Source organism: Urocitellus parryii, chromosome 13, assembly GCF_045843805.1.
Source record: "Urocitellus parryii isolate mUroPar1 chromosome 13, mUroPar1.hap1, whole genome shotgun sequence".
Taxonomy (NCBI): domain Eukaryota; kingdom Metazoa; phylum Chordata; class Mammalia; order Rodentia; family Sciuridae; genus Urocitellus; species Urocitellus parryii.
This window is the reverse complement of record NC_135543.1, coordinates 17,481,659-17,507,310: the sequence shown is the minus strand read 5'-3', so window position 1 is coordinate 17,507,310 and position 25,652 is coordinate 17,481,659. Positions and strand designations below refer to the sequence as shown.

The window sequence follows — 25,652 nt, the reverse complement described above, 5'->3', positions numbered from 1 at the left end:
AGAGCAGAGCAACTGCCGCAGTTAACAAATGAAGTGTGCTGTTTAATGGCCTGAGGTAACCATGACCTCTGCTCCCTTACCTACTGCCTAATCCTGGCTTTCTTTTAGTATTTTAAAACTCTTAACCTCCTTATACAATTAAAGTTTAGGCTAACTAAGCCTAACCTATTCACTTAAATTCTGTTCAATTAAACTGCAAGTTGAAGCCAAATAGAGCTCATTCACCTTCTTCCAAGTACTTTTTATTTAAAGATATAGTCACACAGACTACAAATGCCCCATTTCCATCTGCCATTTTCACTTAATTACACATAGAATAAAATCTAGTGTCAGAAATTAACACAAAAAGGATACAAAAATATGGGAGGCCAACCCTAACACGTGACTTGAGTTACACTCCCCAGCTGGGTGCTAAGGCTCTCAGTCACAGAAATGTGGCACTCTTCTTGGGTGCAAGGGTCGGTGTCTCATCCATGGGTATGTCTTGCTACAGCCCCATGGGTGAGGCTATGCTCACCTGTTCCTTTGTAATATAACCCCTTGCCCTGTTTAGGATAGAATCTTCCATGGAAGTGCCTTGTGTGTGTCCCCTTCTCTTGCTGTGCCCTTGGGTATGGCCTACCCAGGTGTCAGTCAACCTGCTGACAGTGGACATCATGAAGATACTCAGCCCCCTGAAACCTGACCCTTTGCCTGTTTGAATAGCTTCTCCTCAATAAAAGGGGTCAGCGCGTGCTCTCTCTCTCTCTTCCTGGGGACCCTTAAGGTCAGAGGAGCCGTCACAGCAACCCCAAAGAAAAAGGTATTTGTGTCTCTTTGTGGTTATTTCATGCAGCCCAGTTAGCCCAGTTTAACTGGAGTGACCCCTGAGCCTTTTAGTCGTGAGAACAGAAACCCAGCAATTGGCAAAAAAGTTCTAACTAGGGCCTAAATATCTAATTTTTAAAAATTGGCCTCTTTAATTACCATAACATTAGTAATACCTACTAAGTTGAATATCTAACTTTACATATATACACCACAAAAAATAAAAAGATTAAAAATGCATAAGATATGAACTAATGTGAGACAGTAATGTTTAGTTTGAGAAAATTAAACCAGCAAAGAGTTTTTAATGAGTGTTCCATTTATTGATCACTGGGAAAATACAGTCTATTGAGAATACATGGCATGCATTTGAGGGAAAAATTAACTAAATCTGCTCTGAAGCCATTTAGTAATCCTGCTATGAAGTATGTACGGTAGCACAGACCAGCTCTAAGGACAGGGGAGGGATGACTCAACCAGCCAGTCAGTTTTGTTAAGATTCAAACTGCCAAATTCTTTTGGAACATATTTTTAATTTTAAAAATCGCCAGGAAAGAAGGAAGCTCGGTCTACCCCTTTATCTTAAACTAATGCTATGAAGGATCATTTAAATACCACGCCTCTCCCCAACAATTATGCTCACTTTAAATTTTAAGGCAATTCCACTTTTACAAATTCTTCCATATCAAATCATATGCCTCAAAATTAAAAGCAGCTATGTGGATTCAGAAAAGATTAACTGATGTCAAACAATGTACTCATTAGATTCCAGAATCTACTGCTGAGGTACACTCTAACACTAGCAACTTTATGCCCACACTGTGAATTGCCCCCACAGATGTTTTAAATCACTGATACAATAAAATGATACAAATTAAAGAATTCCAGTTACATTTAAAAGTACAGAAAGTTTAAGCTTTAAAAATATTTTTTAGGATACCTTACATGATAATTAAAAACTAATTATGGATGGCATATTTAACACAATTGCTATAACTGGATAAAATGCCGAAATGTATCCATAACTACAGTTACATGCCACATATTTTCCCCAGACTTTGCAGTGGATATTTTTTCTTAAAATGATATCAATGTCCCCTGATATTCAAATAATGTGAACTACTTTTTATGGTTTTATGGTAGCTGGGAATAAAAAACAGAAAGCTATACCCCAATGGAATAAACATGGGACAATTTGGCATTTTGTTCCTTTTTAATGATGCAGTCTGTTCCTTTCATGACCATCTTTTCTTCATGCTTTAGGAGGAATCAGTTATGGCTTACAGCGCTGGACAAATCGAGGGTACAAGCATACATCTCGGATGTGATATCTATTCAGAATCCAAGTCAGGAATCGTTCTAAGCCCAAGCCGTATCCTCCATGAGGACATGTACCATATTTCCTCTGTTAAATAAAAAAGAAATCAAGAGCAAGAAGAAGTAAATGCTTAGTTTAAAATTTTATCTTAAAAAAATAAATAAATAAAAATAAAAAGTTAAAATTTCCACTATAGAGGAATTAGCTCATTGTGGTTCAGAATTCAACCCATAGTCTTACACCTTCATAAACTACATACATGGAAAGAAATAATTCAAATGAAAAATAAATCAGACATTAAGCAGCGCCCTGGAAAGAAGAAATTTCAACCTCTGAACCAAGCATCTCCATTTATCAGAGGAAAATGAAAGTACTAGAAATTGAAAATTTCTAATAATATATTTTTAAAACTCAGTAGCAATAAGCAAGGCCATTTCCAAATGGAAATTAATGTATTTTCAAATGAAAATTAACATATAACTTGGTAAAAGACAAAAATGGCAACATTCACATGCAACATTATTATATCATGAAACCAAATATAACTCACTCAAACACCAAGTACCACCTGGAATTTTCTCCTTTCAAAAATTTCAGTGTATACAGAACTATTACAATGAAAAAAATTATAGACTTTAAAAAAATTGTTTTTACCTGATCTGTGTACCAGTAATAAGGAGTGGGGTCAATCCCTTCCCTTTTATAACCTGCCAGAATTTCTTCACTATCCCAGATACGCATTGAGCCTCCCACAATCTCACCAACATTGGGCATCAACACGTCAACCTTTAAATACAAGGAAAAATAAAACACACAATTACATGGCTTTGCTGTGAGGCTTGAATAAAAACGACAATTAACCTCCTATTGTTAAGAAGCACAATAATCATGCAAAATTCGAATATTATTCAAATTCCCTGTTGAAGCATGTTAACCCAAATCAGGGGAGGAAATGAATCACAAGTATTACTATCATTCTAGATTTACAAAATATTTGCCCCAAGTAGTACCTTATTCCAAAGGACAGTCCCCACTCCCTTAAAAGCCATAATTCTAATAATCTCTGAGTCACAAAACTAACAGATTCAGTAAGGCGGGAATCCTCAGGACATCGCTGCATGTAGAAGGACTTGATCTCCACAGGAAATCGACACAACAAGATTGGTTCATTAATGGTGTCTGTCATTAGTCTCTCAGGAGCTTCTGGGATATCCTGAGGTTAAAAAGACTTCATTAACATTTACGACTGGAAATGCAACAAGAGAGAAGCAGCTCTTTCCCTTTGCACAGCCCTTCCTCTTATGCACACAATACAATGGAGATAAACACCAACCCAACCCATACACATCCACATACGAAGCAATTCCTTTCAAAAAAGAAATAAACATTTTATAGATTCACACAATTATTAAATAAACCATAAAAAGATGTGCCTTCTCCTTTAGTATGTCTCAGCTTGAGGAACAAATCCTGCCTCACCAACAAACAAAAATCTCTAAGCTGTGACTAGATCCTGCTCAGTTATTTTCTTAGTGGCCAGTTTACCAAGTTCTAAAATCATGGTCTACTTTAGACCAAGGTAATCTGTCAATGCTCCACAACACCACTGACCTCCACAGAGTACATTATTAATGACACTAATCTTTAAATTCTCCTGTTATCTGAACTCCTTTCCTATTATAAAGTTTTACCTTCAATAGTAGTAAAACATCATAAGACAAACAATATAAAGTTTATAAGTGCTATCACAGCTGCCTGTGATCCCAGCAACTCCGGGGGCTGAGGCAGGAGGATTGCAAATTCAAAGCCAGCCTCAGCAAAAGCGAGGTACTAAGCAACTCAGTGAGACCCCGTCTCTAAATTAAATGCAAAACAGGGCTGGTAATGTGGCTCAGGGGTTGAGTACCCCTGAGTTTAATCCCCAGTACCCCCACCCCCCTAAAATGCTATCACATCTGGTATAGTTAGCCAAGAAAAAAGATGATAAACCAAGTGACTATTTCTCTTAAAACATCCTTCAGTAAACCACAGTTTTCAAGTTAAAATTGAAAACTCTTATCCTTCTAAAAACTGATTGAGGTTTGAACAAGACTCACTGGTTTGTTTAATATTAAATCAGAAAGAAAGCTGAGCAATCACCTGGCATAGCTGTTTCAGCTCCAGTCGCTGGAGCCCCAGGCCCTCTGAGGTGCCAAAGGGGATAAGATGAGCGGGAAAGTGCTGGTCTCTTAGCTTGTGCTACTTTTCATTCTGGGGATCTGTGTAACATTAAGTTAGGAGGTGTGGGGTCTTACTGTACACCTGAAAAGCCTGAAAACCATTTATATATTCTAGTGCCCTTGTGTGTATGTGATGAGAGCAATGTATAATTCAAGCTGACATGGTCCCTGTGCCAGGGACCCTGCTAGACATTTAGCTTATTTAGTTCCCACAACCTTGACAAGAGGACATTGCCTCCATAGGAGAGAAGAATCAGACGGGGTCAATGGCCTTCAGCTGTACAACAGATCAGAGCAGAGGCAAGAGCTAAGCCCATGTAGGAGATGGACATGTTCTGACTCTACAGCTTGTATTCTTTCTATTCAATAATGCTGTTAAGTAAGCACTAGGTATACAAATCAGTCACTCAAGATTTCAGTTTAAAATTGTGCTATTATACATAACAAACCAAAGTCCCAAGATAGGGTGATTTATAGAGATAGTATACTCTTTATCCTCTGTATAAATTCCTTCTAAAAATCAAAACAAAACTAGTTGGTAGCAGCTACTCACATTTCACTTGTGAAACAACTAGATCTGCAAATATTACGTAAGGACAATTACACAGAAACTAAGGCCTGGAACACTGTTGCCAACACATACTCCCAAGGCATGCTGGGAGGGAGATTACTAGGCTAAACCTGTGTACTGAAAGCTTCTCCACCAAGGCCTTCTCTCTCAGTTTTGCATCTTAAACAATGGCTCTCTTCTTTTTGAATCTCCTTCCATGGGAAGGAGTTGTAAATCTGTTTTGGAAGGAATGAATGAACCTCTTTTGGAAATGCCAGAAAAACAAATTTATACACATACCAAAATATTGCATTTAATTTCAAAGGCTTCATAATTTTCTAGAACACTTCTGCCAGGCTAGTGGATTATGAGTAGAGTTTTTACATAGAGGCTGAGGAATGATCATGGGGAGACAAAGGATGATATTTGAAGGAAGGCTAAAAACTTGCTAGTTATTTGTGGTGTACTACAAAAAAGGCACTGTTCTAAGGCTCACTCTACAATAAACCCGCAGACAATCAAAGAAGCAGGCTCTGTTATTATCATTTATTTGAGGACATGCAGATTCCCTCCACATTACTAGTTAATTTAGCAGCAACTGCAATCCACTTCAGCACACTACTACCTTAGAAAGAACGATGAGAAAGGAATACATACTTCTCCAAATTCATAGAAAGTCCCATCTTCTTTCTTTACATTGTGTTCTTTTAGCCACACAATAGCATCTGAGTAGTTCATCCGTTTGAAAGGCCGTTTAGGGGGTTTAAAGTTCTACAGGAGAAAAGAAAAATACAGAGTACATAAAGAAACTAACAAAACCAAAATTTCTATTAACACACACACACACACAAAACTACTTATTATTATGAAATATTATTTCAGACTAAGAAACCATGTAAACATTCCTAAAATAGAAACATGTATGAACCTCCGTATACACATTAAAAATATTATAAAATTACAAACAATGATTAACATTGAATTTTGTCTTCAAATTATTAGTCACTTATTTCAGCTTGCCAAGCCATAAAATCTACAAAAATCTAGGAAGACTCACTGTCTTCCAACAAAAGATTATGATTTGTTTACCTTCATAAAACACTTCACCTACCGGGTTGAGGTCATACACTATGCTTGCTGCCGGTGATTTTAAGACTCTATCTACCACATCACAAACCAAGTCCTCCAATCTGTTCAGGAGATCCTCAAAGGTCAGGAAAGGGCACTCAGCTTCCACGTGAGTGTACCTGAAGGACAAGACACTCAGAGTTTTTTGTTTTTCTTTTTTTTACACTAAGTTTTTCTCAAGTAAAAATTTTTACACTCGGAAACTATCCAGAAAGGTAAAATTCCAACACTACTAACCAATTCTCAACTATGCAATTAGCGTTTTCAATACCTCTTTACCTCAAGTAGAGATTCCTTTTTTTCTTCCTTAACATGTAAAAGCTCCAGGAAAAGTGAAAAAACAGATTTTAGCTGTAGCCTAAGAGGCAAAACTTAACATGTTCTTACATTATTCTCATAAGCCACCAGATTTTTTTCACACAGACATCATTTATCAACACAGAGATTTCTTTTCTGAAGATATTTTCTAAATATAAATAAAACCAAAAAGACAACTGCATACTCAGCCAGGTGCCTTCGTGTTCTGGATTGTTCTGCTCTGTATGACTGTGCAATACAAAAAACATCTCCCAAGGATGGAAGGCAGGTCTCCAGGTACAACTGAGAGGACTGAGTCAAAAATGCCTCTTCCCCGAAATAGTCAAGCTTGAAGAGCGTGGCACCGCCTTCTACCTGCGTCTGCACCAACGTTGGAGGAGTAACCTATTTGCATGGAAAGAGGAAATGTAGGTCTGTCCTGAGCACTACTGTTCACCACAAAATGGCAAAGACATACTATCTACAAAAGATGACCATCACACACTTACTTCACAGTACCCCCTATCAAAGAAGTGATCTCTGAAGCATCTGGTGACCATGGAACGTGCTTTTAGGATTTTGGACATATTTTCTCCTCGGATCATCATATGCCTATTGTTCAGCTGGACATCAACATCAGATTCTTCATTGATTAAGTTATCTGCTCCTCCAGCAGGGGCCAACCCCATAAGTTCCCAGAAGTCACAACTCAGCTCGTGGCCCCCTGGAGCCTACATTTTTAAAAGGTAGAGTAGGAAGAAACAGGGAAGGAGAAGGAAACAAAAAATTAACAGTATTTTACTTTATGTCCAAATTTTTGGTAAGCTGATTTGTTTCATTTTCCTTTTGTTTTACCACTGAGTGACATCCCCTGTCCTTTTTTAATTGTACTTTGAGACAGAATCTTGCTAGCCTTGAACTTGCAATTCTCCTGCTTCAGGCTCCTGAGTAGCTGGGAATACAGGCGTGCAGGTAAATGTAAGCTGATATTTCTAAGAACTTCCATCATTAGTAACATTTTCTTCTAAAAGTGAAGACTCAATAATTCAATTTTATATTGATAGTTTTTCATTTACTATTTCTTCAGAGTAAATACACACACACAGCCACACTTTCTTTTTAAATGAAAAGGCACAAACTAGAAAATAAACTATTATAATCTTATGACCTTGAGTAACTATTAACTACTATTAACATTTGGTGTCTCTTTCCAGCCTTTGCCTAATAACAAATTAACATATTTATCCACACTGAAAAACTTAAATGCAAAGTTAAAAACAAAACCAAAATTTCTATTAACAAACACACACAAAACTACTTATTATTATTATGAAATATTATTTCAGACTAAGAAACCATGTAAACATTCCTAAAATGGAAACATTTTACTAAAAATGGCTAACCTTTTTAATATACATATTAAAAATTAGAATTCTCCCTAATAATTTAATTTAAAGTAATTCATTCTAAAAGTCACATATCATGAAATTTTCAATTACCTTGGAGCCAAACACTGGACAGCAAGTAACATTATGATAACTACCTCATTTTACAGTCTCATCCCTTCCAAGAAAACTCAATGAGGTTGAATTCAATATTCATTTTTATCGCAGGCTCTTTTGTATGAACTCCATGGCATACCTTACCAGCATTTCTAGTTAGTAGGACTGTTTGCTCCCTCTTGTGGCTAATATATTACATCTTTCTGTTTTCCTTCCTAATCAAAAAGGGTAACTGTAATTATGTGAACTATAATTATCAAGAAGTAAATGTAACTGAAATAGGTTATGTGCCCTTTGGCTAAAGAACAAATAATTCTCTGAATATCAATTATATGACTTTTTAAAATTTATTTATATTTTTTTAAATATATTTTTTAGTTGTAGATGGACACAGTACCTTTATTTTATTTTGTTTATTTTTATGTAGTGCTGGGATGTAACCCAGTGCTTCTCCATATTCTAGGAAAGCGCTCTACCACTGAGCCACAACCTCAGCCCAATTCTATGACTTTTTGAAAAGAGGCTTTCAAATTCTGACCAGAAAGTTGTAGGTTTAGATTATTGTTCTTTTCTGAAAATTTTGGGATAGGTTTTTATTTTCGTCTAGTTGAAAAGTTATGAATACATCCACAGCATGTGTAGATCACATCAGAATTCTGTAAGGTTGGAAATTTCTGAATTATTCTTATCAAACAAGTTGTGCCAAGTTATAAAGTTTGTTTCCTCCAAAAGTCACAATGGCATTTAATTACCATTGTAACAGTGTTGGGAGGTGGGGTCTAATGGGAAGTGTTTAGGTCATGAGGACTCTGCCTGCATCAATGGATTAATGCCATTAATCCACTGATGGATTATCTTAGAAGTGGGTTACTTGTTAGTTATAAAAGTGAGTTCAGCCCCATATTGATTTCTATCTGGTATATGTTCTCTGACCATGTGAGGCTTTCCACCGTGTTATGACACTACAAGAAGGCCCTCACCAGAAGCAGTCCCTCAATCTTGGACATCCTAGCCTCCAGAAATAATTTTTTCTTTATAACTTATGCAGTTTGTGGTATTCTATTATAGGAACAGAAAAAAGACTGAGAAAAATTATGTAGTTTTTACATTTCATTGGAAAAACAAGGTACACTAAATTTACAAGTGCTTCACATTTGGCTACTTACATGCCAAATCCCAAAGTACAAAAAAAGACACCAATTCACTCAACCAGTGAGAACAGTTTAATCTACTTACCTGCTTGCCCTTTGGAGTAAGCTTTAGCATTCCATATACAGCAACACTACTCTCAGTAGACAAAACTACTCCATTGTAACACTGACACTGTAAAAAGATCAAAGTTCAAAATTAAGTTATTGGTGTGGATATTAAATACACTAAAATATACAATTAAAAGGATTACTTACAAACAAGTTATATGAATAGAAATATTCTAAAATATATAAAGTTAAGAGGATTATTTATGACCAAGTTATATGGTCAAATACTAGTAAAAAGGAAATAAGACTGCCATTGATTTTTAAAACTGAATAAAGAATAGCTCTTTATTCAAGGTCAGGCTGGGCAAATTTTAACTTAAACTTTCAACAAAGCCACATGCCAAATAATGTTTCTATCAACAATGAACAACATACACAGTGTTTGCACCGCAAGATCTTACCACCTTGCACAAAACCCTGGGTTCAATCCCCAGCACCACACACACAAAAAAAAGATCTTATTACCTGATGTCATAGCGTCCACATTTCTTAAAAATATATCATAGTTCTTTTTTTATTTTCTTCAAATCCTGACTATTCAAACAATAAACAGGCTACCAGGTGCAATAGGGCACACCTATAATCCAAATGCCTTGAGACTGAGGCAGAAGGATTCCAAGTTCAAAGCCAGCCTCAGCAATTTAGCAAAACTTTCTCAAAATTTAAAAAGCCAGGCATGGTGGTGCACTCCTGTAATCCCAGCGGCTTGGGAGGCTGAGACAGGAAGATCGAGAGTTCAAAGCCAGCCTCAGTAAAAGCAAGGTGCTAAGCAACTCAGTGAGATCTTGTCTCTAAATAAAATATAAAATACGGCTGAGGATGTGAGTGCCTCTGAGTTCAATCCCTGGTACCAAAAAAAAAAAAAAAAGTTGGTTGGGAATGTAGCTCTGTGGTAGAGTATCCCTGCAAAAAATAAACACACAAAAGCAAGCTGGGCACAGTAGCACATGCCTGTAATTCTAGGAACTTGCAGGGGGTGGTGGGTGCCCTGAGGCAGGAGGATTGCAAATTCAAAGCCAGCTTCAGCAATTTAGTGAGACCCTATCTTTAAATTTAAAAAAAAAAAAAATCCACAAAAAAACACCATATATACTATGATGATCAATACTTGCTAGAGTTATTAGGAGCAAAGTGATGGGGAAAGCAGGCATGGTAGGTCATGCCTATGATCCCAGGAAACTGAGGCAAGGGGACTGCAAGTTCAAGGTCAGGCTGGGCACTTTTTAACTTAATCAGACCTCCCCCCATAAAATATACAGAAAACAAAGGAATATATTAAATGATATCACAGGATGCAATCAACCAAATCCAAAATGTGAGAAGTTCTAAGGAACAATTTGTCATGTTTTTCCCAACAAATAAATTGGGGCAGAAAAGAGGAGAATGAAAATGAGGACACTGTTATAGATAAAAGAGAGATTTTTTTAGAGTCATATCAACCAGATATAAGATGGAGATCTTGTTTGGATTCTGAAATCAACCAACTTTAATGTCATTATTAAATCGATTGGGAGAATCTGATAGGATATTGGATAATATTTAGAAGTTGTGGTAATTTAGGGGGAGATGATAATGGTAACTACCTAAAAATAGTATTTTTTTTCTTAGACATGATTACAGAGGCATATATGAATAAAATAATATAAAGTCTGAGGGAGCAATATCATACCAGGATTATCTACCAGTTTTTGGTAGTTACTAAAGCTGGTGATGGGGTTACTTAGGTTGTTCTATTTTTTTTTTTAACGTGTTGGTAATTTTACATTACAAAATTCACCCCCCAGCTTATTAAATTACAATTAACAAATAATTTTTTTCTTTTAATGATGTATGTGATGTTTTGACAAACATATCCATTGTGAAAATAATAGTTTAAAATATGTACATAGATCCTAAAATCCCCAAAAATAACAATAAAGGAACCTCCTAGAAAAAAATCTAATTTTCCGTCATTAATTTAAAAAAAAAAAATGTACCAACTCATCCGACAAGACACACTGAAGATAACCCGTACCATCCCGCAACACCAGGAACATTAAATTCTTTCCTAAAATGAAATACAGAAATTTAGCCAGATTAGAGACTAGAAAGTACTTTTTCATAATTTGATCTTACATCTTAGAAACATCAAGATTAAGTACTAGAAGTTCAATCCTTCCATATAGCCCATTTCCTTTGAAATACACACCAGTAACATGCCCCTTTATTTATAAAGCATTTTATTTTCACTGCACTATACCTTTAAATATTATGTGATTATCATTATCCACATCACCATGGAATAACAAGATGGTAGGAAATGAGCTAAGGAATTATGACTTATTCACCCTGTGTACTCAGTGGGAAGTGCATGTTGCTTAAGAGAAATTTAAATTCATGCCCAATTTATTTTTATGAAAGGTTTGATCATGATAGTAAAAAATACAAGTTATAAAATAACAGAAAGAGAAAACAAAACATCAGGACGAAAGGAGAAACAGAATGCAAAGATACTAATTATAAAAGTAAACCTACTGCCAAATTTCAGAATAGGATCTGACTTTCCTATAACATATCTCCTGTTTTTCATTAAATAATCAAAGTTCAACTGAACAAGAATTTACTGGCTACCTCCTGATCACTATGGTTGCTAACAGTTAAAATAACATTTAAGTAATATTTAAACTTTCAATGGCAGCAGTAATTCGGAAAAATGTAGGCTATAAATTACTACATCTTTTAAAAAGTCATCACACCAGGAAAAAGAAAAAGATCTCTAAACAAACCCAAGTAAATATTTTTATGTTCTTCATCTGAGATCAGGTATTATTTAAAATTAAAAAGAGAAAAAGAAAAGTGATATCATTTACCTTGCCTACGCAGCCTATGGACCCAGCCAAAAACCTTCACTCTCTGGCCTCTATATCCTTCTAATGCATGAATCTTCACCTGCAAATGAAAATAAATAATATTTGATCATGTCATTTATCACATACCAACATTTCCACTAATACTAAGTGGACACTAAAAAAATACTTGGATTTTTTTCTTTCACCATCCCAACATGGTGAAAAATTTGGGTTCAAACTGTAGTAGCGTGACTCGCTCTAATTTTGCATTATTTGTGACTGTTTTAACACTTTAGGGCAAATATGAAAATAAAGACACACAAAAAGATTTCATTGCTACAGAAAATCAGGTAATAAATGAATTCACTTTTTCCTAAGTGGAGCACCTGATTCCCAGTATTGCAACAATCCTAGCCTACCAGTGCCTTTTCCGGTGCTGGGACTTGAAGCTAACCAAGGCTTTTTGTTTGAAAGATGAAGGACAGAGATGAGTAAAGGATTAAAATGGTTAATATGGTAAAAGAAACAATTCCATTGGTTAGGAAGTAGGAGAATTCAGCATGTCCATTCATAATCCAATAATCTGGGTTCCAGAAAGACTAGGGGAACCAGAAGAGTGAACACAATTTCACAGAATCACAAACACTTTTTTTTTAAGTTGTTGACAGACCTTTTTATGTTATTTATTTATTTTTATATGGTGCTGAGAATTGAACCCAGTGCCTCATACATGTCAGGCAAGTGTGCTACCACTGAGCCCCAGCCCAGCCCCCACAAATACTTTTTATCTGTTTAAAAATTCATGGATTTTCAGGTTGAGGATGAACCTCAGTGATACAGTGCTTTTCCTAGCATGTGAGAGGGCCTGGATGCAGTATATTAAAAAAAAAAAAAAAAAAAAAAATCCACCTCTACATTTGATGGTGAAGAAACTGATACTAGAGAAGGTAAAATCATTTGACCAATACCACACAGCACAGAATTTGTTCAACATGTAATTACTAAACTCTATATTAAAATGAACCCCTGTCTTATAATTCTAAACATTCTCCCCATCCTTTCTAAAAGAAAAGACAAACAATGTGAAGGAACAAATGTGTCATGCCCCTCAAACCCAGAAATAATGATATAAAGTTGCTAAGTCCATGACACTGGAAATGACATACACACTTACACACTGTGGCTCTGGCAGACTTGGATCATTTTTAATGGTAATCTTCTTTGCTTCTTCGAGGTTCTTTTCTCTTCGCAAATTATCTTCTGCCTAATTTTAAAAATAAAGCAACTGGTTAAAATGGTTTCCAGAATGTTTGCTTTAAAAATGTACACAGTGATAACGGAAGGGAGATCAGTGGAGTACAGCAAGCTGACTGGGGAGGAAGAAGGGGAGGAAAGGGAAGGCACTGGGGAAGTAGAATGATCAGATTGTTATGTGCCTGTATGAATATGCCATAATCAACCTATTATCCATAATTGTAATGCAATGATAAGAAAATAAAATATAAAGATCCTATCTCCAAATACAATAAAAAATAAATATAATGCACACAGCGGCAAATAAATTAATCACCTCTTTCTTCTCTCGGGATTCACTCTTCATTTGTTCCCTATGCCACATTTTCCTAATGTTCTTCATCTGTGATTTAGAAATAATGTCCCACCTCTAGAAAGAAAAAGAGATACGTAATTTTTTTCAAGACCTCTATGTCTTGATGAAAACTTATTCACAAAATATAACTAAAGTTTTTGATTCATCCTACCTCATTTTCTTTTTGTGAATCTACATAAATGGTAGGAAATGGTTCTTTTCCTACTGTCATCAAAGCCTGAGATAGAGAAAGAGAAAAAAATGAATTTCTTTAACATTGCACAATATTTAAAATAACCCCTCAATTATGAGACAACTTTAACAATCTATAACATATTCAAGAGCCAAGACAGCACAAAGACCCCAAGAGCTGAAAGCTGACATAACAGCAACTAGCTGAATGCACTAAGAAGCACTTTGCTCTAGTAGAAGCCATTAAGTCCTTCCACAAACAATCCCAGCAAGCTCAGTTGGCAGCACACAGCTCCTCGGTACAAACAGAAGATCTGCAGTGGCTATAGGGACCAACACAGGTATGCTGACAAGAGAAAAGACAGCCAAGACATTTGCAGGGAAATGGATGGCATTAAAGCAGATTATGCTAAGTGAAGTTAGCCAATCCCTAAAAAACAAATGCCGAATGTCTTCTCTGATATAAGGGGGGGTGACTCAAAATGGGATAGGGAGGAAGAGCATGAGAAGAAGACTACCAGTAAATAGGGAAGAGAGGTGGGAGGGAAAAAGAGGGAGAAGGGGAGTTGCACAGAAGATGGAAGAACCTCTCTGTTATACAAAATACATACATGATGTTGTAATGAGAAAAAGAAAAAAAAAGTGTGTCACATTAGATTGGATAAAGAGAAATGATGGGAAAGGAGGGGAGAAGTAGGGAAGATAGGAAGGGCAGCAGAATAGAATAGACAATATGATTCATGTACATTCCATGTATGTTTTATATGTCAAAATATATTCAGCTGTCATGTATGACTAAAAAAAAAATTAAAATTAAAATTAAAAAAAAAAAAGAAAAGACAGCCAAGAGCAAAAACCAACTGCAGATGACACCTACAAGGTTAGTGCTCTGCAAGAAATCAGAGAATCAGGTAAGAGATTTTAAAAATTCTTTCAATAAAATAACAACATAATGACGAAGTTCACAAATGGCTAAAAAATTCCTGCATGTAGACTGGTTTATTATACATCATTTTATGTGATAGTTTTTAAAAAATAGTTAACTGAATATAAAAATGAATATTTTACAAACTGCTTCATTTATTCTTTCAAAATTTCTCAATAAGTCAAACAGGAAATACAATGAATTATTCCCTGATGGCAAGATCTGAAACTTAAAAAACTGACCTTTTCTAAATGGACATTAGTCCCAAAACAATGACTGCTGCAGAGTAGAAAGGAACTTGGATCTTTTGAAAACATAGATGAAAGTCCATCTTTTTAACAGAAGTTAACAGGAATATAGTCATGTGCTACATAATGATGTTCTAGTCAATAATGAGCCATCCTCCAACTGTGGTCCCAAAAGATCATGCTGCCAAGTGTCATCATGACTATCTTAGTGTGTTAAGCACACTCTATCCCAGTGGTTAAAGACTGCATTTGTGGATCATCCAGACTTTACTCACAACCAGATAATCTGTACTGTTCCCTCTTTTTATATCAGTGAAAATTAAAGGGCCAAATTGTTATTCCCCAAATCAGAATGGCACAATTTGCTAATGGTGTCATGAGGTTTACCTAAACAAGTGTTTTCAGTTTGGGGAAACCACCAGGAAACACCCCAATAACCCAGAAAGGAAAGAAAGATTTCTAAGAATTAAAAAGCAAGACCCATATGTGACACACTAAAGCATTACCAAATGGTCTAACAGAGAATGCTTCCAAGCTAGGAGAATCTGATAACAACTAAACATAATACAGTTAACAAAAAGGGGAAATTGGCCAAGTATGAATGTACAGTGCTTGCCCAAGGTGAAGTGTTTAACCATTTCCATTATGTGGCAGTTGTAGGTGACAGATCCTAGCTATCCACTGAACAGACATGTACATGATGATCTAAGAGGGATGTTTCGGATCATACCTTAACCTGATGCTATTAGTTACCTAATATGCATACCGTGAGTCCTAGCTCTTGAAGAACCACTTTGACACTATTTGGCTTTCCAAAAAATCTGCTTAGAGAGAATGTGCCAAATGCATGGGAATATTCTAGACCTAGAATCTAACAGAAGGTCAATAAACTGGTAATCCATTTTCAAACTTCAGATCTACAAGGCTGCTCTGAGAAATAAGTCCATTCTTGGTGTGTTTATATAAATCAGGGCTTTGAGTCTCAAGGCTCCAGATAATAGTCAGGACTGTGGAAAATTCACCAAAAAGCCATTCGGATATGAGCTCAGTGTGACTGAGGAAAGGTGTTTCTCATTCTTAGAAAAACTGGCAACCTGAGTTGTTAGAGAGAAAACTTCCAACATGCAATGCCTTGTGGTTAAAAAAAAGAAAAGAAGAAACTTATTTTAAATGTTCAAAAGAATTTAGGCTTTGGGTCTGGGGTTGTGGCTCAGAGGTAGAGCACTCGCCTAACATGTGTGAGGCACTGGGTTCGATTCTCAGCACCACATAAATATAAGATAGATATTGTGTCCACCTATAACTAAAAAATAAATATTAGAAAAAAAGAATTTAGGCTTTGATCATATAACACTTTTGTTTTGCAGTGCCAGGGACTGAACCCAGGGGGTGTTTAGCACTGATCTATACCACCAGCCCTTCGTATTTTTTAAGATAGGGTCTTACTAAATTGACAAGGCTAGCCTTGAACTTGCCATCTTCCTGCCTCAGTATCCTGAGTAGCTGGGATTACAGGCATGTGCCACCATACCTGGCCTTGATTATCTAACACTTTTAAAGACACACATCTGTATACGTTCTACCATATTTTCCCCTCTTTTGAAAAAAATCCCTTCAAAACCTGATGCTTTAGTGAAACATAGTGGCATGTACCTACAGTCTCAGAAACTTGGGAGGCTGAAGCAGGTCATCTTGGTCCCAGGGCCAGGCTGGGCAACATAGGGAGACCCTGTTATGATTTAGAACTGGAATGTCCCAAAGGTTCGTGTGTCGAAGGCTTGGTCCCCTATGCAGTGATTTTCAGAGGTGGAGCTTTCAGAACATGACTGGACAAGAGAGTTCTGACTTCATCACTGGATTAATCCACTGATGGATTCATAATTTGAATGGACTATCGGGAAGTTGTGGAAAATGTAGGAGGTGGAAGCTTATTTGATAAAATGGGTCCTTAGAGTGGGCTCTTGGGGACTAATCTTGTTCATGGACCCTTCCTCTCCCTGTTTTCTGGCTGCCATAAGCTAAGTGGCTTTCCTGTGCTTTCCTCAATGATGTTCTGCCTCATATCAGTCTCAAAGCAATGAAGTCAACTGACCATGAACTAAACTTCTACAAGTGCTGGGGATGTGGCTCAGTGGTAAGGTGCTTGTCTGGCAAGTGTGAGCCCTTGGGTTGGATCCCATCACTGCAAAAAAATTAAAAAGCTAAAAATAAAAAGTCTTTGAGAAACAGTGAGCCAAAAATAAATCTTTCCTCCTTGAAATTGTTTGTTAGGTATTTTGGTTATAGCAATGAAGATGACTTACAAACTCTATCTCACAAAACAACCTAGAGCTTGATGTAAATTCTTGGCAAGTCACATAATCATTTATATTAGCCACTAACAAATGAAGAGTTATTTTCCTAATGAGAAGAGACTCTACCTTTAGGCCTGTTTTAAATGGCTTCTCTTTGGTTCCATCTCCCGTGGCATCATTTCCCTCTCGATCTGAGACATACAGCTCTGCTGTTTTATAAAAGGAGAGTAAGTTATTTGCTTGGCCAATAACCTTGCCACTTGACTATGTAACTACTTCATTCATTTTTCAATTCTTTAAACAGAACAAGCACATGACTGGCAGAACTTAACAGTCAGAAAGAAATTAATATCACAATTATTCTCCAACACCCTATTTCAAGGATATTTGCCTCCTAAAAACGTGTTACAAATTTACCTTTTCAAAATGAAACTTTGGGTCATTTTAACTTGTGATACTACTTCCATTTACCTGAGTAATAAAGCAAAGGCTTTGAAGTTGGCCAAACTTAGACTGGATCTTGGACATTGTACCTTAAAAGCCAGAGTTACTCTGGGGAATTTACTTAACCTTTCTCAACTTCTATCTTTATAAAATGAGAAAAAAACGACATCTATCTCCCTGGGGCTGTACTGAGGGCGAAATAAACATCCCAGTATTGATATGCAGATGGGGGAAAAATCAAAAAGCTCAGCAGTCCACTATGGTCTTTCAAAGAAATGGAAACTCCGAAGTTATACAAAATGCATAAGGTAGAAGCCTCCTTGAGACATTAGCGACATCCCAGATCACCCCTCCCCTTTTTCTTATTAGAAATCTCAGTACATGGGGCTATTGGGAAGGGAATTAAAATTCTTACTCCTTTCCTGAAGATCCCCTTGGAAAAATTTCTATCTGGGAACCTCATTATGTCTGAGCCTCTCACAGCACCGAGGTCTCACTGGAATCTCGGGATTTTCGTGGCGCTGCAGCACCGGCCGCCGCCGCCACGGCAACCCCGGGGCACACAGGGCCCGGGGGTGCGCGGTCTGGCCCAACGCGTCCCGGTCCAGGGAGGGTGCAGGCCCCATCCTCCCTCCCTCCTTCCCTCCAGTCGTTCCGCAATTATTTGAGGAGCGGCCACCCTGCGCCAGGCACTAAAGTCAGCCCTGGCATTCCTCGCCAAACTGGGAGCCTGGAGCCACACACCACCCCTCACTCACCTAGCACCATCCCTGCAGTCGCCCTGGTCACTTCCAAGGACATGGTCCCAACACCGCCACCGCCCAGTCACCCCAACGTGCGCGAAAGGCTTCCTTGGCTCCAGGGTTGCATCATGCAACGTAGTGCCGCAGGTCGCAGGTGTGAGTCAGTCGAGCGTCGGGGTTCCATTGGCTACGGCAGGTGGGCGAGAGGCGCCACGGCCGCCATCTTTTGTCAGGGCAGAGATAACTTCCGGTTCCAGAGCTGCCCAGCCCCTCCCCTGCCTCCCTGAGAACCAGCCGTGGTTTCAATTCGGTGCGGTGGTTCACTTCTTCGCCTAGCTTAGCTACGCCGGGCTCTATTGGAAACCAGAACAAAGATTTTGTTCAGAGCCCTAGATGCTGGAATGCTGGCTGAATTCTTGTCAGTAAATCAGGGGAGGGTGAGCGGGTCCTGGGTCCATTCAGAATCCTGGCCCCTTCTTAGTGGAGATCAAGAAAAATTGTCCGCTCTCTCACCCGAAATCTACTTTAACTTTTTAATTTCAAAGATTGAATGAACCTCTGCAATTAAGACAAGAACTATGGTGTATTTTCATTTAAAGTTATAAGGATCACTATTAAGGAGTCCATAATAATGTAGTGGGAAGACTTCAGAATACATACCTCGTTCTTCCTTTTACTGGGGGTCTTAAGATAGAGTACCAACCTGTCTGAGCTTCAGGTTCCCTGTTTGTAAACCATAATGTAAGTTCATCAACCAGAATGCAATAGGAACTAAATAAAGGGTAGCTATCATTATTCTCAACTTAGTGGAATTCTGGAGTTCACCCTTGAGACAAAGGAAAAAATTTTTTGTTTGAAAAGAACTCTAAAAATGGTTCCATATATAGTAGGTTCAGGGCCTATCAAAAATATGAACCAAATACTTTAAAAAAATATTTGTCTTCTTTTGATAGAGATAGTTCATGAACTTTCACTTTCTTTCACGGATGTATGTTATCTAAAGCAAATTACCCCAAATCTTAGCAGCCTCCAATAAAGGTATTAACTCACTCAGTTTCTAATGTTCAGGAATTTGGAAGCAGGTTAGCTGGGGGTTCTGTTTTCAGAGGCTCTCATTAATCATACTGTTTTCTGTCCTGTAACAGTGCCAGCTGGGGCTTCAGTTAGCTTAATTTAAGATTGTGGTGGAGGGCTGGGGATGTGGCTCAAGCGGTAGCGCGCTCATCTGGCATGAGTTCGACTCCAGGTTCGATCCTCAGCACCACATACAAACAACGATGTTGTGTCCGCCAAAAATTTAAAAATAAATATTAAAATTCTCTCTTAAAAAAAAGATTGTGGTGGAGACTGTTTTCCACATTAGCCTGAATGGGTGTTGGCCAGAGGTCCCCTTTAGCTCCTTGTCACATGGGTCTCTTCATAGGGTTTGCTTCCTCAGAGTGAGCAAGCAAGAAGGAAGTCAGTCTTTTGTAGCCTAATCTCAGAAGTGACATCCCATCACTTTTGCCATAAATTGATTCATGTGAGGGAAAAGGCACATTCATACATTGTTGGTGAGACTGCAAATTGGTGCAACCAATCTGGAAAGCAGTATGGAGATCCTTAGAAAACTTGGAATAGAACCACCATCAGATCCAGCTATCCCACTCCTTGGTCTATACCCAAAGGATTTAAAATCATCATACTCTAGTAATGCAGCCACATCAATGTTTATTAGCAGCTCAATTCACAATAGTTAAACTGTGGAAGCAACCTAGATGTCTCTCAATAAATGAATGCATAAAGAAACTGTGATATATATACACAATGGAATATTACTCAGCATTAAAAGAGAATAAAATTATGGCACTTTCAGGTAAATAGATGGAGTTGGAGACTATCATACTAAGTGAAGTAAGCCAATCCCAAAAAAACATTGGCCAAATGTTCTCTCTGATAAGTGGAGGTAATCCATAATGGGGGGGGGCATGGGGAAAATGGAGGAACTGTGATTAGGCAAAGGGGAGGGAGGATGGGGAGGGTGCATGAGGGCAGGAAAGATGGTAGAATGAGATGGACATCTACCTTCAGTACATGTATGACTGCAGATATGGTGTGAAGATACATCGTGTACAACCACTGAAATGAAAAGTTGTGCTGCAATTGTATACAACGAATCAAAATGCATCCTGTTGTCATATACATATCTAATTAAAATAAAGATGAAGAAAGAAAAAAAAGAATTGAATCTTAGTCCAATTGACACTCAGAGGGACAATATTATCCCAGGACATGAATACTAGGAAGTAGGAATCATGGGTCCCCTCTTAGAAAGCTGCCTACCACAGTGACCAAAACTGAAGCTGCACTGTCTTTTATAATCTAATTCATCAAGCGATGTTTTGATTTTTCTGCCATATTGTACTGGACACAACCCTGGTATAACACAGGTGAATACAAAGGAGCTGCCTGCTACAACCCAGCCAATGAATTTCCCCTCTCTATTCTGCTCTGATCCTCTAGAGGTAGCTTGTGAGGACTACATCCAAGTTTCCCTTACTCTGTGGTTCCTGGCTTGGTACCATCAATAGGAAAAATACTAGAGCACAGATGGAGGGGACCAATATTGGAGTACTTATCCCCCAGCTCCCTCATGGCAGACTGGCTGCATCCTCACCTGAAGGTCACAAGTCTTGCCAGGAGGCACCAAGAGACTGTCATCTGAAGTACCCTTCATGAATTTAGGCCAACCTCATGGATTATTCCTCATTACTTGAAGGCAGGTAAATTAGGACACTGGAGGAGACAGTGATGTGCCTTCAAGTGTAGCCACAGCACCAACATCCATGGACTTAAAGAATTTTATATCCATCTCCAAGGTACCCAATGTCTCCTCTAACCAGGGGACATATTTTCAGTGAAGAAGTGTGACAGCTCATATCTATGGCATTCAATAGTATAATCATGTTCTCTGTGTTAAAATACTTATCGGTTAAAATATTCTCATATATTTTCCTTTTCTACATAAAAAGAATATACTTCCATACTCCATTTATGTTGATTTTAGTCATGTGGATATTACTTAATATGACCCAAAGCAAGGGTTTTAAACTGGCTTGTTTTGTTGATCTTGTTTTCTTGCTTCTACTGTCACCAGAACATTTCTGACTGGACTGTTGGTGCAAGGGAGGGAGATATTTGGAGAAGATATGGACCCAGTGTGCATCTGTCTGATTCAACCGATTATGGAGGGATTTTTTTTTTAATTAACACTTGATTTCCCCCTTATCATTATTCCATAAGCATACGGTAAAAAAAAAAAAAAACAAAAAAAAAAAAAACAAAAAAACAACACTTTTTGCGTGGCATTTAAATTGCATTAGGTAAATACAAGTAATCTAGAGATGCCAAAGTATATGGGACGAGGTACATAGGTTATACGCAAATAGTACACCATTTTATTTAAGGGACTGGAGCATTCGTGGATTTTATTATCCACTGGGATCCTCAAACGAATTCACCTCAGATATGAAGGAATGACTGTACTTCTTGTGTCTGCTAGGTGGCCCTTATGCGCTTCCACTGGATTGCAGGTAACATGGCTGGCTACCGTCTTTCCAGAGAACTCAGCACAGAGCCTTGCTGTCGGTAAGGATTTAGGAACTATCAGTCTCATTCAGTGCAATCTACTGCCAGAATCAGAAGTTTCCTTATAGCACAGCTGCAACAGGCAGAAGTTCGCAAATGCTCCATATTGAATGAATGGCATTGTTCATTTTTATTCAACTCTGGCCAGCTAGGGGAGCCCTCCTCTTGTGGTCACCTTCCGCCTTCCCACTGGATCTCTCCTCGCCCTGTCATAAACCAAACTCAAATCCATTATTATGGCATAAGGTCCGCACCGGCCACCGTAGTTGACCGCTGACCTAGGCTTAGGGCAAGCGACGTCGTGGCCGCCATGTTGGCTTCGGGCCATGTCCACGCCCTCCCTGCAGTTCTGTGACCGTCCGCTCCTGGTTTCGGCGCTCAGCCGCGATTCCCAGGCGTGGAAGGAGGTTGGGTGGTTCTGGTTGAGAGAGTTGACTTGGGTTGTGTCCAAGCAAGGTCGAGGACATCTTGCGAGAGCATTCGTGTACAATCAGTATTTTGCAGCTCAAAACAATCTTTGGAGAAAAAAGAGGCTAAAAATCACTGAATGCCCGGCGTAGCGCTTCATTCCGGGTCCTAGACGGAGAACGGGGCGTGGCACAAGCAGTGTTCCCTTAATTTGGAATCCCTTAAGCTGTCAGAGAAGGTAATCAATCGTTGTTTGTACCTGCAAACAATAAGTGGCAGTTATCCTTACGGCGAAATTACCAATTTAAGGAAATGAACATGTAATTTTGTTTTTTCCTTGTGGAGTTAAGATTTAAGCACTTAGGTTTGCTTTTTAACTCCCTCCCTCCTAGAGAACCTTCACTTCAGTGATTCCCCAGCTGTATGATCGGCTTGTGTGTAAACACAAGATTTATTGTTCTCCCTAGGGAAGTAAATACATAACCATTTTAAAGCCCTGCTGGATGCTCATTTCTTATGGAGAATGAATAACGATGATATAATGAATAATGAATAGCAATATAATAATGAATAGTGATAACTCAAATAATCAGGGCTCTGAAACCAAGGTACATTGCACTGTTAAGACAGAACTCTTCTTCTTGCTCCATGGCCTTGCTCAAATTCCTTAAGCTCTCGGAGCTGCAGATGTTTTAATTGTAAAGTGATAATAACCCTTTTCTGGATAAGTTGTGAGGATGATAGGTGATCAGGTATACAAAAATGCCTAGTGTGTGCTTGACATTTGATAAGCCTTTGAATTGTGATATCATTGATTAAATGGCATTTAATTAAATAGCATTATTGATTGTTTGTTATTCTTGTGATCGTATGTGAATCAAGCCTTCAACCAAACTGCTGAGGGCTGCTAGTGAACCCTCTTCCATCCCCCACCCTCAGGCAACACCCCTCTCTCCTTAATGGCTCCTTGGTCAGTATTTCAGAAGGTTTCTGACTTTCAGCACATCATTCTCCTGCCCCAGATCTCAGCAAATGACCCATCTCTTGCTTCAAGTCTTTGCGTGGGAGCTCTCTGATAGCCTTCCCTTGAAGCTTACAAACTTTCTTGCTTCAAGAATCCATCCTTCTAGTACAATACAAGTGGTATCCTCCCTCTTGTCAACCTCTCCACCTGTCTTCTGAGTTTTCCCAAACCCCTCCAGTCTAATCTTCATGGTACAACCAGGGCAAACACTTAAAAACATAAACACAATAATTTCATTCTCAATGGGGGTAAGGCAATTTCCATGACCTCCTTTTGCTCTCAGGATGTACCCCAACATCCTCACAGGTTCAGTCTGTGTATGCTCTGAGTTGTCATTGCCTGCTCCCAACCCCTCACCTCCCATACTTGCGGGGGAGAGGGGTGGCCCAGGGGTTGCTCTACCACTGAGCTATATCCCCAGATCTTAGTATTTTATTTTGAGACAGGTCTCACTAAGTTGCCCAGGCTGAACTTGAACTTAAAATCCTTCTGCCTTAGCCTCCTGAGTAATTGGAATTATGGGCATGTGCCACTATGCCTAGATCACTTCACTTCAAGCTGATTTCTTCACTGAATTGACCTGGGTCCCATCTGATATTTGGGATAGCCTTTTTTTTTAAAAAAAAAAAAAAAAGAAGTATTTATTTTTTAGTAGTCGGACACAATGCCTTTACTTTATTTACTTATTTTTATATTTTTATGTGGTGCTGAGGATTGAACCCAGGGCCTCTCCCATGCTAGGTGAGAGTTCTACCGCTGAGCTACAACCCCAACCCCTGGGATAGCTTTTTTAAAAAGGTGAAGTCAAAGTCAAAGAGAGAAGAAAACTTTATAGAGGTGGGGAAACTTTCAAAGCAGGATTAATTGGCAATACTAAAGATGTTTTGTAAGTTAGTTTGAAGAACAATTGTGTACCATTTTGACAGGTGTGGAGGCACCTGAGAAGGGCTTTTTGGGGGCCTGGCTAATAATTTCTTTCTTTTTTGGGGTGGGGGGGGGTGCCAGGGATTGAACCCAGCAGTGCTTAACACTGAGCCACATCCCTAGCCTTTTTTCTGTTTTATTTAGAGACAGGGTCTTACTGAGTTGCTTAGAGTCTCACTAAATCACTGAGGCTGGCTTTGAACTCCTGGCTGGTAATTTCTTAGTTTATTTTTTATTTTTATTTTTTGCTTCTGGAGTAGGTCACTAAAGTGTTATTTATTGTTTACAAGACACAGATTTTAAAATTGAAACATAATATATATATATATATATATATATATATATATATATATATATGGAGTACATTATGGTAATTCAATAATATACACAATGTCTAATAATAAAATCAGGGTAATAAGCATCTCCATCTCTTCAACCATTAATCATTTCAATGTAATGGGAATCTTAAACTCTTGTAGTCATTATGAAATACAGGATGTTTTAACTAATAGCTACTCTAATGCTGTGCTAAATAAAAAAAAAAAAAAACAGACGTAATTCCTCTATTCTACCTCTATTTTAGTGCCTCTTATTGAACTTATTTCTGTCCCCCTTACTTCTGCCATTCCTGGTAACCATTGTTCTATCCTTATGCAAACTTTGTATCTTTGACTGGTTTTGGTGTCAGCGGAATGCTGGTCTCATAAAAAGAGCTTGGCAGGCTGGGTGCAGTGGCACACACCTATAACCCAGTGACTCGGGAGGCTAAGGCAGGAAGATAATGAGTTCAAGGCCAGCCTCAGCAATTTAGTGAGGCCCTAAGCAACTTAGTGAGACCACGTCTCTAAATAAAATATTGTTAAGAAGGGCTGGGGATGTGACAGGCTCAGTGCTTAAGTTCCCTTGGGTTCAATCACTGGTACCAAAAAAAAAAAAAAAACTTGGCAGAATTCCTTCCTTTTCAATTTTTGGAATAGTTTGAGAATATTTGAATTAGTTTTAAGAATGGTTTTAGAATTCAGCAGTAAAGCCATCAGGTCCTGGACTCTTTTAAAAGGGAGATTTAAAATGACTGTTTTAATCTCATTATTCATTATTGTTCTGCTTAGGTTTTTCTCTTTCATCTTGATTCTTGATTAGGTTATATGTACTCAGGAATTTATTTATTCTAGGTTTTCCATTTTTCCAGTCTAGCTAAGTTTGTCAATTTTGTTTATTCTTTGGGAAAAAAACCCCAGCTTTTTGTCTTATTGATCTTTTGTATTTTTTTTTTGGTTTTGCATTTATTTCTGTTCAGATCTTTATTATTAGTTTCCTTTTAATAATT

The 25,652-nt window shown here is 38.0% G+C and overlaps 1 protein-coding gene across 2 annotated transcripts; it reads right to left on the bottom strand.

The window, feature by feature from the left end:
* Nucleotides 1-1,086: 1,086 nt before the first annotated feature.
* On the bottom strand, nt 1,087-18,484 carry Nars1 (asparaginyl-tRNA synthetase 1). Of its 2 annotated transcripts, none has more exons than XM_077792304.1 (15): nt 18,358-18,484; nt 17,282-17,361; nt 13,669-13,734; nt 13,479-13,571; nt 13,083-13,172; nt 11,930-12,008; nt 11,057-11,127; nt 9,058-9,144; nt 6,829-7,050; nt 6,525-6,724; nt 6,006-6,141; nt 5,552-5,665; nt 3,207-3,338; nt 2,780-2,911; nt 1,087-2,212 (listed from the first exon to the last, which is right to left on the bottom strand). In XM_077792304.1, the coding sequence occupies exons 1-15, from the start codon at nt 18,398-18,400 to the stop codon at nt 2,081-2,083; spliced, it is 1,677 nt and encodes a 558-aa protein (XP_077648430.1). In that variant the 5' UTR covers nt 18,401-18,484; the 3' UTR covers nt 1,087-2,080. The 2 variants fall into 2 exon arrangements, with proteins under 2 accessions (XP_077648430.1, XP_077648429.1); XM_077792303.1 differs by having other exon boundaries at nt 1,088-2,212; nt 17,282-17,364.
* Between the last annotated feature and the right edge of the window lie 7,168 nt (nt 18,485-25,652).

Excerpts from the sequence above, each read along its gene's own strand:
- Nars1 (XM_077792303.1), bottom strand. The coding sequence starts at position 18,400 with ATGTCCTTGGAAGTGACCAGGGCGACTGCAGGGATGGTGCTAG. Across the intron at positions 9,145-11,056 it reads GTGTCTTGTCGGATGAGTTG|TGTCAGTGTTACAATGGAGT; the intron begins GTACATTTTTTT and ends ATCTTTTTACAG. Across the intron at positions 7,051-9,057 it reads TTACTCCAAAGGGCAAGCAG|GCTCCAGGGGGCCACGAGCT; the intron begins GTAAGTAGATTA and ends TTAAAAATGTAG.